Source organism: Canis lupus, chromosome 12 (assembly GCF_011100685.1).
Source record: "Canis lupus familiaris isolate Mischka breed German Shepherd chromosome 12, alternate assembly UU_Cfam_GSD_1.0, whole genome shotgun sequence".
NCBI lineage: Eukaryota > Metazoa > Chordata > Mammalia > Carnivora > Canidae > Canis > Canis lupus.
Genome location: NC_049233.1, coordinates 15,613,517 through 15,629,870, shown reverse-complemented (window position 1 = coordinate 15,629,870; position 16,354 = coordinate 15,613,517). Strand labels below are relative to the sequence as shown.

Here is a 16,354-nt window from a genome sequence, read left to right as displayed (position 1 = left end):
GATCCCTGGGTGGCGCAGCGGTTTGGCGCCTGCCTTTGGCCCAGGGCGCGATCCTGGAGACCCGGGATCGAATCCCACATCGGGCTCCCGGTGCATGGAGCCTGCTTCTCCCTCTGCCTGTGTCTCTGCCTCTCTGTCTCTCTCTGTGTGACTATCATGAATAAATAAATAAAATCTTTAAAAAAAAAAAAAAATGTTAGTTTGGGGCACCTGGGTGGTTCAGCGGTTGAGCGGCTGCCTTTGGCTCAGGGCGTGATCCCGCGGGGGTCCTGGGATCGAGTCCCACATCAGGTTCCCTGCAGGGAGCCTGCCTCTCCCTCTGCCTGTGTCTCTCATGAATAAATACGGAAAATCTTAAAGAGAAAAGAAAAGAAAATGTTCTTTCCCTTAGCAAAGCCTAGCTTGTTCTGAAGTAAAACAACTACAAAATTGTCGCCAGTGAGTTGTCCTTTATAGAAGTCACATTGACTTCCTACTTTTTTTTCTTGGATTGCTTGAAAGGGGAACATTCTAAAGCCACATACCCAGTGGCCTCAAGGCTCTGGAGGCTGTGTTAAAAATAAAGGCTGTGACAGATAAGTCAGAGGTGCTGGAGTCCTGCAAGTCGGAAGTCGCATCTGTGGAACGTGCTGGTTTTCTCAGCCCCAGACAGCAGACAGCTGCAACCAAAGAAACCTTCCTTCTTTGCCTGAAGCCTCCTTGACTAAAAATTCCAGACGGTCACCTCTCTGTCTGCTCAAATTTCCTATGGGAAGTAGACTTGAAGTGTAAACACCAGGAGGCTGGGCAGAAGGGAGCAGCAGATTGTTTCAGGGGGGAGGCTGCTGGGCCCTTTGCTCCGTCCCCAGGGCCGCCCTACTGCAGTGATTCTCTAGCAGGGGAAGAGGCTTTTTCCCACTTAACCCCTCGCCCCACTGCCTTTTCCACCTTTGCTTCCAGCGATGCCACTTCCAGCAGACAGCACCTTTCTGGTTAACCTCTGAGGACGTCTGAGGGTTGTGCAGCAGACGGAACTGTGGCAGGAGGAAAACCTCTTATCACTGTAGCCTAAAAAGCATTTTCTCGTGACCAAAGTGGCCAGAGATGGGCTTTTGCCCTTGGGGGTCACCGGCTGCTGTCCTCCTCAGGCTCGCCCACTGATGACTTCTTCCTCTAGGCTTTTAGGGGGGAGGTGTTTCTTTTTTCAACATGTTTTATTTTGTAGTTTATCTAACTAACAGCGTTTATATTTAAGCTGTTTAGGCTATTGAAAAACAAATGAGCATTTCCCCCACATAGGATAAAAATACCAACAGAAACAACAACAAAAAATCCTTAAAATCAGTGCCCTTCAATCCAACCTGGTCAGGTGTCACGTAAGCAGATTTTGCCAAGGAGGAGTTGTTTCTAGATTGCTGGTGATCTTTCTTGACGAGTAACTGCTTGTTGACATTGCAGGGTATGCATAGAACTTGACATATTCAGTATGCCGATGGTATGTCGAATTTTAGAAAATAGGTGGGTTCAAGTTTAATGTTCAAAAAATAATGACTCTTACTATATTTATATATATAAAAAATATATATATATAAAAGATATATATATATAAAAGATATATATATATATAAAAGATTTTATTTATTCATGAGAGACACAGAGAAAGAGGCAGAGACACAGGCAGAGGGAGAAGCAGGCTCCGTACTGGGAGCCCGATGCAGGACTCGATCCCAGGACCTCAGGATCATGACCTGAGCCAAAGACAAACGCTCAACCGCTGAGCCACCCAGGTGCCCCGAACCTTACTATATTTTATCAAATCTAAGACATCACTGATGGTGACAGTTTTTTATATACCACCAAGGAAGAAAACCCACTGTAACCAAGCTATGAAAAGACATTGACTCAAATAACACATTCGAATGTCTTAGAATCAGTGAACTACGGGCAGTATCTTAGCCACCATCTTGCGTCTTTTCCTTAGAGTCTGACAACATGGTTCTGACTGCACTGTTGGGTTTAGTTTCCTCTGCCTGGCCTATTGGCAACATTTAACATTCTTGATGGCTTTTTCCACCAAACATTTCCTTACCTTGGCTGCCAGGACAGTGTTCTCTGCTCGTCCTCCTCTCACTTCCCTGGCTATTCCTTCTCCATCTCTTTGGCTGGTTCCTCCTCTTTTACTTGATTTGTGAACAGTGGACAGCCCCAGGGCTCAGGACTTGCACCTCTTTTCTGCCTGCACACGCCCCCTCCCTGGGTGACCCAGACCTTTCAATACCATCTATCTGCTGGTGGTTCCCAAGTGCGGAGATCCAGCCTGGATCTTGTACTTGAATGCAACATGCGAATATCCTTACCTTGCTTGTCAGACCCGGGATGTCTAGATGCATGACACCTAGGATGTATAAATCCCAAACGACACCTCCACATCAGTCACCCATTACAGAAAGAGGTGCCCACTCCAGCCTTCCAGTTGCTCAGACCAGAGCAGAGGGTGACTCCTTCCCTTCCCTCGCACCCCGTAGTTAGCAAACCCAGTAGCAAATCCCATCAGCTTTTCCTTCAAAATATATACAGAAGTTGACGATTTCCTTTCATCACCTCTCTCACCCAATCAATCCCCTCCTCTGGATGATTGCTGTGGCCTCCCGGCTGGTGGCTCCTCTTCTGCTCATGCCCCTTCCATGTATTCTTGACACAACAGCCCGAATGATCCTGTTCAAATGTAAGTTAGATGGTGCCATTCGAGACTGAGACATTGAGATTTTGTTTAAAAGTCTCCAGTGACTCTTTGTTGCATGCACAGTCCCAGCCTACAGACCCATATCTGTCTGCACTCCCCCTTCACCATTTGTCTCTTAGCTTATGACCCCCGTACTCTGCCCCCTGCTCACTGGCTTTCACAACATCAGCCTCTCTGCTTCTCCCTGTGTGTGCCAACACCCTTCCTTCCTCCATACCTGCTGTTCTCTCTGCCTGGGGTTCCATTCCCTCACATACCTGAATGACTTGCTGTCCTACCACCTGTGGGTCTTGATTCAAATGTTGTACCTCATTTCTTTCAGACATTGAGGGAGAAGGCCCTGTATCTAAAATACCCTTGCATCCCCAGCCCTTGCTCTATTTTTCTCTTTAGTATACCTCCCTATCTATCACTAAATATTTCTTGTTTTTTTAAGATTTAATTAATTTATTTATGAGAGACATAGAGAGGGAGAGACAGAGACATAGGCAGAGGGAGAAGCAGGCTGACTCGATCCCAGGACTCCAGGATCATGACCTGAGCCAAAGGCAGATGCTCAACCACTGAGCCAACCAAACGTCCCTATCACTAAATATTTCATTACTTCTCACATCCCTTGGTAGAATGCAGGCTTCACGAGGAAAGGCTTTTGTTCTGCTCTGTGTTTTTCCATGCCCCCGGGGCCTAGAATAGTGTCATGTGTGGGATAACCCTCAAGAACTTTTCATTGGATAAATAAATGAGCAAACAGCATGAAACACAGACTAAGACCAGGAGGAAGGAGACATTTTTGGCTTTGTGCTTTTTGTTTGCCTCCATGGAATGAAATGAAAGGTTATTAGTTTTCCTCATAGCTTCAGTGATATCTGTTTTTTCCATCTGGAGAGTTGTCTACTGTTTTGATAGAACTTGTCATGGTAAACAGTCCATCATTAGTTTTATGAGAACACTTTGCACAGTGGTATTTTTAGTAGTTAATGAGATTCATCTGAGCTCACAATGATTGTCCACTGAACCTTCAATAAGATAGTGATTAATTCCGCTTCAGAAGTCACTTTTTAGGTTAAAATGAAGTCTAAGCAGTTCCTCTAACATTTATTCTTCAACTAGGGAAGGAGTGTTTTTAACTTGGGGCATTCTAAGCTCCCAATCACTGATAAAGCAGTTTCCTGTGTAATGTGTTGGGAGTGATCCCTGTTGCTATCTCATTTTTTAATCATCCTATGATATACTAGTTACTACAAAACACATGCTCATGTTTTGGGTTTGTTGCTTTTAGAGCACTTACTGTGTAATTGGGCCAGACAGACCTTGGTCTAGACAGCTTCTCCCTGCAGGGGAAGAATCCGGGAGATTTTCCTCTGGCTCCTGACATGGATGTGGTGGGCCACCCTCATGGGGAAGAGGGAGGCGACAGAGGGAGAGGCTCTTGCCTAAGAGCGGGGTTCCTATGCTGGGAAGCCCAGCTTCCACTCATTGATGATCGCAGGACATGTGGCATGGCTTCATGGCAAGGGTGTGTTGGCACGTGGCTCCTCAGTTTCTCAATGGCTGCAGTTATAGAGATTAATGAGATGATAAAAAGTGGGGAAGGGGGGTCAGGCAAGAGGGGAAAGCTGTCAAAAAAGGCTGTCATTCGTTCATTTGTTCGTTCATGCATTCAAGATGTTCACTGTATTCCTAGTATGCACTTTGCTCTGGGAGGGGCTAGGGATAATGGTAGTCAAGTCGACCTGGGGCTTGGGCAGAAGGTGGTCAGAAAAGGTATCAATGAGGACATGACCGTAGTGGAGGGAAGAAGCTCAATTCTAGGTATGCTAAAGCCACGCTTTGATTCAGATTTCGAACTTGATGTATGTTGCTCTGTACATACATTGAACGTGCTGTACCCATCTTCACCCCTGTACCTGCAGTTTGTAAGGCTGAGATCACAGCGCGTACTAACAGAGAGTAATGTCTGGGGGCAGGAATTAGGGGGATGGTAGAAGGGAGATAATGCTGAGCTCGTGTCTCCTGTTTTTTGTGTGTACTCACAGGAGAGACTGCGGTGTGTAGAGAAACCGGCATAGGGATAACTATGGAGTCATCTGTCCTGGGAGGAGGTTGTGTATTAATGACCTTGATGGGGATTATCTCAGTATTAGTCCCTCTACCTTTCTTTCTTGAAGAGTAACAAGAAGGGATATTACATTTCACAAGTATGGGAGATGCAGTGGGAATGCTTGAGTCTTTTTTTTTTTTTTTTGAAGATTTTATTTATTTGATAGAGAGGCCGAGATAGCAACAGAGATAGTGAGATAGAGCACAAGCAGAGGGAGGGGCAGAGGGAGAGGGAGAAGCAAGCTTTCTGCTCAGCAGGGACCTGGAATCATGACCTGAGCCGAAGGCAGACGCTTAACCTACTGAGCCACCCAGGTGCCCCTGCTGAGTCTTTTAAGTGATGAGGACTTGGTACCATCACAAAGGTTATAACCTACTCATCTCTCCCACGCACCCATTCTGTGCGAATCCAGGTGTAGAGCGTGAATCTGGGTTCTGTGTTGTGCATTACAGACGGCCTTTGTTTCCTCTGGTTCCATCACCACTGTCCTTCATACCTCGTCCAGGGAGGCTTTCATGTGGGTTTTAATGATGGCACTCATTTCTGATATTTCTCTCTAAAAGGAAAGAGCTTTAATACCCTCTCTGATTATAAAGGTCGATTCAGGTTTTTATGAAGAGGTGGAACTCTTTTTTTTTTTTTTGCATACTGGAGCTGACATGAGACTTTAAAAAAATGAGCCTCAAATTACTGTTGTCACCCAGATGATATCCAATTCAGGATTTTAGAATGCACTAGAGAATGTCACTTCTTCCACAGTAGCCCAGTCGATGACCTCATGCCTCTGCTCCTGAGTTCCCTGACAGGAGATCTGGGCGGTGTCAGCAGTGGGTACTGATGGGACGCCCTGCTTGTTTTTTTCTTTGGCATTTGCCTTTCTGTGGATGGTGCCCTTCTGTGTGACGGTGCTCCTTCTGACATGTACCAGTGAGATTCTGAAAAGCACAGGAGCCAGAGCTGTGGTGCTTGCCTTCATTGTTCAGTGCCTGCAGTCCTGGTGTTAAAACCTATGTCTCTGCAAAACCCCTGCCGCCTTTTAGGTCCATTGCCCCCACGACTTGTCGTGTAGAGATGGAGGGGATGGAGGAAGCAAAACCCATGTGCTTGCAGGCTCCTGGCTTGCCGGTTTTACTACCTGGTCCCATACATTGCCTTACCTACCCTATGAATGAGAGGTGGTATTGTCATTTTATTGGCGTGGATACTGAAATCTTAGAAGTGGTCATTTTCCAGGGTCACACAACTGACAAGTCATGGCATGAAACCATAAATTGTGATGGCTAAGTTCATGATCTTTCCACAACCTATACCTTAAAATTCAAAAGCTCTGTCCTGGGGCCAGGGCCCCTTTTTGCACACAGCTCCTGGCAAGAACAGCATCTGGTGGATAAGGGCTTGCTTGACTCCTGTGACGATTTCTTTGGAAGCTTCATTCTCAGAGCGCTAGGACCTGACATCACAGGAAAAGCAGAGTTAAGCTCCATACCCCTGTCAATGCTTTGGTGGGTTGAGGGATGTGTTGTTTTTCAACCTAAGAAAAAAGAGACTTGGCATCATTTTCAGCTAAGTGAGTCAGATCTATTCAACACATCTGGATGAAAACTTGGAACTCTGACGGGACAGGTGACTGGGGCACTTGGTCAGCCAGAGAGTTGGTCTCCGTTTCACTTACCCTGATGTCACATTAATTAATAATTGGTAGAAACTTGCATTGTCTCGTGTGTGTGTATGTGTATTTGCGTGCGCACGCGTGCACACACCTGTGTGTGTGCGTGTGTGTGTGTATGTGTAGGGGTGTTTCTTTTAACAAAATGCTTTTCTAAATCTTTATGCAGTTTGATAATTTAGCCACAGTCCCTCTAAACTGCAACAATTTCAGGGGTTGGTGAACTTCAGTGTGGGCACCATATCCAGGCCCCTACTGGGTTTTGTGAATAAGGTTTTTTATTAGAGCACAGCCACACTCATGTTGTATTGCCTATGGCTACTCTCACATTGCAAGAGTCCAGGAATTGCAAGAGAGCGTGCGGCACTCCAAACCTAATATGTTTACTGTTGTCCTTTACAGAAAAAGTTTGTTGACCTCTCCTTCTTTCCCTCCTAAGGGTACCATGCCAGAATTTTAAAGAAAAGAAATAAACTTGTTAGCTCCAGAGAAAAGTTTCCCACCTTAAATTTAGCTTCCAGTCAATGTGAGTTGAAGGAAAGTCTCATTGTATCCATTCTTCGTGGTTTTCTTTTTTCCTCTTTTTTTTCTTTGTTTTGTGGCTGAAGAAAAAGTATGAAGAGGAAACTGGTTTTGGAAGAGGAAACTGTTCTTATGTTTGAGCCTTTAAAACTCTGTAATTACCCTATAGAGTCTGTATATTTGCATCAGAAATGCATTTAGTCTTAAGTTTTAGTGTTCAGTATATGGAGCATTTATAATGATGGGGTACTTCCAAAAATAAATCAACTCTATAGAAAATGTTAATCAGCTCATCCCCAGGGACCATAGGGAGTATGTCCATTGTACAAATGAGGAAATGGACATGACAGTTAGTGGTTTGCCCAAAGCCACACTGTCATCGGCATTATGAAGATTTAAGCAAAGGTCCCATGTACAAGAAAATGCAGTCGTGTTTTCATGTAAGACACTGTGGGCTTTCGTTAAATTAACCTCAATTAAGATTCAGGAACTAATATGCGTTTTGGTATTTGGAAGAAACTACCGAATCACAAAGAGCTGGCTTGCTCCTTAAAATTACCTGCAGGGTTTTTAAGTAGGACATGGAATTTTTTTTTTTTCCCCGAGGAGTCTGTTGCTTGAAATCAAAAGCTCTATATCTGGCTAAACATTGCCATGAAAATTGAAAAGCAACTGGTTCAAGTGTATTTCACACTGCCAGGGAAAATCATGTGAAAAGCTCAGTAATGCCTCATTATGTGGCATTCTACTCAGAGTCGACAAGAAAGCAGCCTTCTACTAGGAACTTATTTTTTAAAAGCCATTTGTGGATGGTTGATTCAGGATGTGTATGCAGTCTTGCAGCTCATCTGTCTCTATAGGTTTGCATGGTGGAGTAAGGATTTATGTTGAGGAAACAGCGGGTCCTCCATTTTCAAAGAAACTTCTGGGATGAGTATTGCTCTTTTCTTAGGCAAAAATTGAGAGCTAATTTTAGAAATATTTTGCCCAACAACTGATGGGAGCAAACACAGATTTTTTTTTCCCTCCTGGTTAACCTCTAGTTAATTGAAAAATTCGATTTTCTGTAACAGGAAGCTCCTCTTTATTTTCTTTTCCTTTTTTTTTGTTTTTTGTTTTTTGTTTTCCTACTTCACTTGGAAATGACTTTTTTTTTTTTAGTAGTATTTTAAAGACATTGTTAACTATTATAACTCTGGTATCTGGGCATGTGGATATGGAATACCTTTCAGAGACAGGGTATTGGCTGAGAGGATTCACCCATCCCTGTTGTGGTAAAGTGCCAGGTGCCATACTGTGAGGTTCTGTATGACCCCATTTATCAATTTGGGCAAAGCCAGTATATAAATTCACAGAGAAGGTGCTGTGAAGAGGAAGACACCAGAGTGTGCTGCTCAGGGAAAGCTTCCCCTCACAGACGGTCCCTGTCATCTTGAGCTTGCAGCTTCCAAGCTTCAAGACTTGACTTGGCATTTGGCCCTGCTTTCATCAGATCTGCATACTGCAGACCCACATCCACTGAGTTTATAAGTGACTGATAAGCTGGAATGACAGTATAATACACTGTCCAGTAAGTTGGGTTCTGTTTCCACTCAGCTACCTTTGTGATCTTGGGCAAATTATCTAATTTTTCTAGGTGTTATTGTCTTGTCTGTGCAATTGGAATGTTAATGCTTTATAAAGACGTTCCATGAGCTAATACCTTAACATAAAACCTAGGAGATCATAGTGATTGTTATTATACTATCATTTTGGTTATTGTCTCCGTTATAACTGTACAGGTCAACTTACAAGACTGAATAATAGATCAGAAACTTGCTTGTTGAACATACAATTAGAGCCAGGAATGCCTTGGGCTGGAATGGCTGGGCACACTGTTGTTTGACTTGAAGGATACTATTGCCAGAATCTGAAGATCCTTTACCCAGACAATGCTGGCTCAACTCCACTGCAGTTTTAATCCATGGCTTACCTTTTTCTTAATTTCATGAAGTCACCACTTTTTTAGTCTAGGGGGCCTCTCTTTGGTGACACTTGTTTTTAGCAGTAATAAAAGAATCACTGATTATTTTGTTTGGGTTTGGCTTTTGAAACAGCTTTATCAGGGCAATTTATTGTCCTTCCAGGATTGCTCCTTCTTTTTGGCTCCACATTCAGGAAGTGAAATTTATAGGAGGGTACCTAATTATTCCCCGGGATGGGCTGCCTATGCTAAGTGCTTTATGGAAGGCAGTCTATTCCTTTGGCATGTAACTATGGGAGAGCATGCTTTTTTTAGTTTATTAGAACAGAATGGCTATATATAAAGACCTTTCCTTCCATGCCTGTGTGTTTGTCTTTTTGTGTATGTGTGTGTGTGTGTGTTTGTCTTTAATCTTATTTTCTCTCTGGGTTAGGGATTGACATCCTGAAACTCGTAGCAGCCCAAGTTGGAAGCCAGTGGAAGGACATCTATCAGTTCCTGTGCAATGCCAGTGAGAGAGAAGTGGCTGCTTTCTCCAATGGGTACACGGCGGACCATGAGCGGGCCTACGCAGCTCTGCAGCACTGGACCATCCGGGGTCCTGAGGCCAGCCTTGCCCAACTAATTAGTGCCCTCCGCCAGCACCGGCGCAATGATGTTGTGGAGAAGATTCGGGGGCTGATGGAAGATACGGCCCAGGTAATGTACCTGGGTTGTTGGTCTTTCCAACTAACCTTTTGGTTTCTGTATTCAGATTTTACCAAGTATATGTAATAAGGAAAAATACTGCTACCAGGTGTTTAGGTTCACACACATTCCCCTTCTAGGGCAAAGGTTCACAGAGGTTGTCCATTAGAATCATCTATAAACTTTATTTTTTTTTAATTTTTATTTTTTAAAAGATTTTATTTATTTATTTGAGAGAGAGAGTGAGCATGAGCGAGGGTAGGGGCAGAGGGGAGGGAGAAGTAGGCTCCCTGCCGAGCAGGGACCCAATGCCCGGCGTGATCCCAGTTCCTTGGAATCATGACCTGAGCTGAAGGCAGCCGCTCAACCGACTGAGCCACCCAGGTGCCCCTCAACTAGGAACTTTAAAAAAATTCTGATACTTAGCGCCCCCCCCCCCAAAATCAATAAGATCAGAATCTCTAGGGGAGGACCAAAAATCAGTATTTTAAGAAGTTCCCTAAGATGCACATTTGAGAATCATCATGTTTGGGGTATGATCTAGCTAGCATCAGGCATACAGCCAGATATGCTGACAGCAGTGGGTAGCAGGATTGATCATTCCTTCTGGGCTTGTTCCACCTGTACATCAGATGGGAACCGAGGGGACCTAGGAGTGTCATTTATTTATAGACTCTGGTCACTGAGCTTTGGCTTTAGAGCCGGGCAGCAGCACCAGATTTGAATCCTGGCTCTGACACTTATTAGCTGGGTGACCAAGGGCAAGTTCCTTCAGCTTTCTCTGCTTCTGTTTTCTCACGTGTAAGCCAGCCTTATAGGGCTAATTACGATTAGAAATGAAGTATATAGGATACTCGATGCATTGAAGGTGTTTTACAAATGGTAGCTATGATCATAACATAACTGATTTTATTTAGCTTTTCCTTAATCATAGCATGCTTCCCTGAAAGGCCATGAATTAAGTACAAATTTGAGTATTGACTTATATGTCTCAGAAGATTTCGATGAAAGTTTCTGAATGTATTACCAAAGTAAAGAAAATGTGGCCACCGAGACCTGATAAAACCCACTTAAAATTTAAAAGGCCATTCTGTCGGTGTTATTTTTCCAGTGCTCTAAACTCATTACCTAAAGAGCTGGAGAGAGACTTTTACCCCATCAACTCTAATTCACTACCATTCTCAATTTTCTATATTTAAGAGATCCAAGTGCTTTTCTTTATTTTTTCCCCCTTTCTTTTTATACCAACAGTGTAGTCTTTCTTCACTATGGAAGTAAACATCAGGTGCATCTTTTATTTAAGTGACTGGATAAAATTTATAGGTGCTAATCGATGCCAAAAGTGGTCATTAAACTCCTGGTGTATATTTAACTTCTTTGATATGGGGAATTTCAGAAAAAAATATTTATGAATAGTTGCAGTGGTAAACATTTAAAGGCACACACCAGTGTCTTGTGACTTCCTAAGAATGATACCAGAATTTTGGCTTACTGGACACCTGGGTGGTTCAGTGGTTGAGCATTGGCCTTTGGCCTCAGGGCATGATTCTGGAGTCACAGGATGGAGTTTTGCATCGTTCTCCTCACAGGGAGCCTGCTTCTCCCTCTGCCTGTGTCTCTGCCTCTCTCTGTGTCTCTCATGAATGAATAAATAAAATCTTAAAAGAAGTGTGGCTCACAACTAAAACTAGGCATCAGGTAGCGGGATTTGAAGAAAGGAAAGGAAGATGTAATCTCTAATTAAATAAAATGACTGCAGTTTGAATAAAGGGAGTTGAGAGGCAAACGTGAATGGGCTTCCTTGAAATGTCAACTTTAAGAGCTTATCGGACAAGCAGCAGACCTGAAGAAGGATTCAGATATTGGAGAATAAGCCATTAGATCTTTTTGATGATACCTACAAGAAAGGTAAAATATGATTGACGTAATGTTAGGATTTGGATAAATGGAATATTTGATAAAGTGGAAAGATGATTATGATGAATTCTTAAAGGAAAAGGAGGCGGTTTCTCATTAGAAAAAAACAAATACGAGCATAGGAAAATATAAACATAGGGAAATGAGAAAGCATAAATGTTAATGTTATATTATTAAATCCAGGTGGTACAATTAGAAGTGATTTTTTTAAATTATTTTCTGTCATGAAAACACATGACTTTTGTGATTTAAAGTATTTTTTCAAATGACTAAGCTGAAAGGGCACATGATAAAGGATAGATAGGGCTTCGTTTCTGCTAAATTGGGATTCTCTCTTCATTTCAATTTTGAGAAAGCAGACAGTAGTTTGTGTGGCAATCCATTCTTCCTTGTTAAGATCGACTGAGGTTTATGATGTTGGGTCAGATTCACCAAAAAAAAAAAAAATTGGTAAAATTTACTTTGCTTCTGGTTTCTGCACATCTCTCTTATTTTTCTGTGTACACTCAGCAATCATTTAGAATTTGGTCGTAGTCTTCAGGATACTTCTCTTTTTGGGGGGAGTGGTGGTGATGGTGGTGGGGTATTGACTATCACAAATGACCTTGGTATGTTTCTCTGATGATCCTGTTGAGGTCCATAAATGTTTACTCAGCACCTACTTTATTCCAGGCACTGTCACAGGTGCTGGGAAAGGTGGGCCCTAGGACTCTGTGGAGGAGGCTGCATGTCAAGGAGAGCGACTCTTAACAAAAATCATGGAGTCAGAGAATAAGAAAAAGTAAACTATGTAGTCCCCAAGTGCCAAACTCTTGTACCCTTTAGTTCTTTCCTCTTATCTATATCCAGCAAGATTCTAATAACCATTTTGTTATTTATTTTTTAAGGAACAGTGTGATCAATGCATCCTAGAGCTTTTTCTGTGGTTCTCATGCAAACTGTTGATGATGAAGGCTGAGAAGCCAATAATAAGCTCCTCGTCCATGTTTTAATAATGTCCATTATTGTCTAGCAACACTGTGGACTCAACTCTGACTCTAATTTTAAAAGCCAATGAGCATGGATTTCTGCCTGCCAGCTCTTATTAATCACACAGTATATAATTGTCTGCAGGTTATCTCTGAGATTAGTTGAGTCAAACAGGACACAGAGTGCAGGGGGCATAATTGAGACTTATACTTTCCACTTATGATGGATTTGTATTCTTTGTGTATTGTGGTCCTGCTGGGGACTTGAGACTTTGCCCTCGGAGTTAATGGAAGCTTAATGTGTAAAAATGACTGTGTGTGTATGTTTGAAAATGGTTAATGTTTTTTTCCTATTCATGAACCTGAGAGCACCCACGTTATGTTCCACTCAAAGGATTAGCCTGGTGTGCCTTCTAGTTGCCTTTGTCAAGAACAGCTGGTCCATTATTAACCATGGTGGCCTATTAGCCATTTTTTAATTAAACACATCCAAAGCCTGATTTTTTCTTCTTTTTTAGTTTTTTTTTATGTACTAAAAAAATTTTATAGTAATATTCACTTTTTGGCATGCTGTTGAGTCCTTTTTTATTTTTTTAAACAAAACAAAACAAAACAAAACCACAACTTAAGTTTTCAAGAGCAGTTTTAGGTTTAAAACAAAATTGAGAGGGACACCTGGGTGGCTTAGTGGTTGAGTGTCTGCCTTTGGCTCAGGTCGTGACCCTGGGGTCCTGGAATCAAGTCCTGTATCAGGCTCCCTGCAGGGAGCCTACTTCTCCCTGTGCCTATATCTCTGTCTCTCATGAATAAATAAAATCTTTTAAAAAAGGGGGAGGGGAAATAAAACAAAATTGAGAAGGAAGTACAGAGATTTCCCATATATCTTCTGCTCCAACATATGCAGAGCCTCTCCCACTGTCAGTATCACTTATCAGAATGCTACATTTTTTTTTTTTTTTTTACTGAAGACAAACCTTCGTTGACATAGACATAATCACTGTAGGCCCATTGCCTTAGCGCTTACTAAGTTGTATATTTTGTAGGTTTGGACAAATGTGTAATGAGGACATATATCCATCACTATACTGTCATACAGAATATTGAGACTGCCCTAATCCTCTGTACTGTGCCTATTTATCCCTCCCTCCTACCCCACCACTGACAACCACTGATCTTTTTATGGTCTCCATGGTTTTGCCTTTTCCAGAATGTCATATAGTGGGAATCATGCAGTATGTAGCCTTTTCAGATTGACTTCTTTCCCTTAGTAATGTGCAGCTAGGGTTCCCTCATGTCCTTACATCACTTGATAGCTCATTTGTCTTTAGCTCTCAATAATATCCCGTTGTCTGGTTGTACCAGTTTATTTCCCCGTGCACCTTCTGATCCTTTCTTAATCTGAGGTAGGAGTCATATTTTTCGAGTTCAACATCTGAAGCCTTCCAGAATCATATGCAGTCTTCCTGTCCAGGGCATCAGCATTTGGTAGAAGCAGCAAAGCATTGGGACAATAGTTGGAAGTTATTGGGACTTTGCCAGAGCTATTTAAAAATCCTAATACAGCATTCCAAATTATATGTTATCTCTTTTTTTCTATCCTTTTATTTTGATTTTTTTAAAACTGAGGCTTTATTTAAAGAAAGTCTTTTGTAAGTAACATATATTTAAGGTTTCAAAAAATCTAGTCCGACAGTGTTGTCATTTAATTAGAGAATTTGAGTGTGGTTACATTTCTCATGGAATTCCTCATATATTTGAGTTTAAATTTACTATCCAATTATTTGTTTTGTATTTGTCCTCTCTCTCTTTCTTCTTCTCTTCTTTCTTGCCTTCTTTTGGATTAATCAAGTATTTTTTATTACTCCACTTTTCCTCCTCTTTCGGCTTGTTAGTTACATGTGTTTTACTTTACTTTTAATGATTCGCATAGAGATTACAACTTGCACACCTAAATTATGGAAGATATTTCATAGGTGTGTACTTCTTACTATTTCCAAACAGCACAAGAACCTTAGGGGACTTTAATTCTGTTTATCCTTCTCTTGCATTATGTTTTTTATTGTCATGAATTTTAACACCGCACATTTTTTAGCTCCCCAAAGGCATAATTATTATTGTTTTATCCAGTCAAGATCCATATGGATTTACCTGCATCTTGAGCTTTTCTGTTGTTCTTCATTACTTTCTGCAGCTTCAACTTCTACCTGAGATCATTTTTCTTTGGCCTCAAGAATACTTAGTGCAGGTTTCCAGCGATAAATTCTGTTTATCTGTGTCTGGAAAGTGCTGATTAAATAAATAAATAAATAGTGTTACTTGTCCTTTGTTTTTCAAGGATAGCTGGAAAAGAGAATTTAGTTTGACTGTTATTTCCTTTTGATGTTTTCATATCTGGATTTAAGTTTCCCCTGGGAAAGAGCAAAGGGATAAAGTGATCCTATGTTAGAATATATATTATGTAACAAATTAGGTGTACAGTATCATACCAGACACTTTTGGCAATGATGAGTGTAAGAGTCAGTGCTGTCAAGGAAGCTTATGGTTGAATGGAAGAAACTTGTATACTTCCATAGTTAAATGGGAATAAATCCACAAGGGTGGGAGGAGGGAAGTCTTGGATGTATGGCTCATCTGCCGTTACAGCTCCAAATAGGAACATCATTGTGGAGATGTGTGCCAGGTTAAATTCATTCTGGCAGCATGTCACTCTGGGAACATTCTGGCAAGTTCCCTGGCCTCTGTGCCTCAGTTTATTTCTAAGGAAATGGGAACACCATTAGTGCCTGTCCTATGAGCTGTTGTGAGAATTAGTTGAGTATGCCCTACAGTAAGTACTTGGTGAATGTTTATTATTCATAGTTGTAGTTATTCCTCAGCTCTAGAGGCAAGAGAATTGGAAGAATGTTCCCAAGTAGCTCCAACTCATACACATAATGGATCCTTTAAATCCTGAACACTGAGCAGTTAGTTACTTACTGTCGGGGGGGTGGCTACTTCCAGTTCCAACACTGTTAAAGTGGACGGTTGAGCATCAGGGTTGCCATTTGGGTTCAGTGCCCGAGAACTGGAAATTCCCGCTGATAGTAAATATTTATTCCTCACTGCCTGAACAAATGTTCCTAGGCTGGGGATGTTTTCTCTAGTGAAGAAACAAAGGTGATGGTATGTGTGAAGATAACAGTCTGCTTTCTCACTGGCTGTCAGAAAAAGGGTAACAAAATTGAGCAACTGAATTTCTAGGTCTTCTTTCTCTTCTCTTCTCTTCTCTTCTCTTCTCTTCTCTTCTCTTCTCTTCTCTTCTCTTCTCTTCTCTTCTCTTCTCTCCTCTCCTCTCCTCTCCTCTCCTCTCCTCTCCTCTCCTCTCCTCTCCTCTCCTCTCCTCTCCTCTCCTCTCCTCTCCTCTCCTCTCCTCTCCTCTCCTCTCCTCTCCTCTCCTCTCCTCTCTTTCTTCCCCCTGCTTGGAGGGGGTGGACTTGTTTATTTTATCTACAGGAAACCTTGAGTAAATGATTTCTCAGACTCAGATTTTTCTGTTCAACATGGGAAATCAAGTGGTTATCAGAATTAAATGAGGTACGGTTTTGTTAAACTGGAGGATATAAGAAAGTGAGGTAATAAAGCGACACTTACTGGCCAGGTTCAGCAGAATTGTGATTTGAATCTCAGTGTTCCTTTATTGTCTTGTTTCGATAAAGGATGGAAAAAGGAATTTTCTGTATATTAAAAATGATAATATTAAAAACAACCACAATAATTTAAAATAATATAAAGTGTTACTGCCTGAATAATATAAAGAAATGTTCAGCTA

The 16,354-nt window shown here is 41.9% G+C and overlaps 1 protein-coding gene across 2 annotated transcripts in view; it reads left to right on the top strand.

Moving 5' to 3' along the window:
• The window catches only part of TNFRSF21 (TNF receptor superfamily member 21), a 73,522-nt gene that overhangs the window by 41,369 nt on the left and 15,799 nt on the right, over nucleotides 1–16,354 (top strand). For both annotated transcript variants that reach the window (XM_038554263.1, XM_038554262.1), the window contains exon 4: nucleotides 9,408–9,673. In XM_038554263.1, the coding sequence (XP_038410191.1) occupies nucleotides 9,408–9,673 (266 nt within the window). The remainder of the gene's footprint in view (nucleotides 1–9,407; nucleotides 9,674–16,354) is intronic.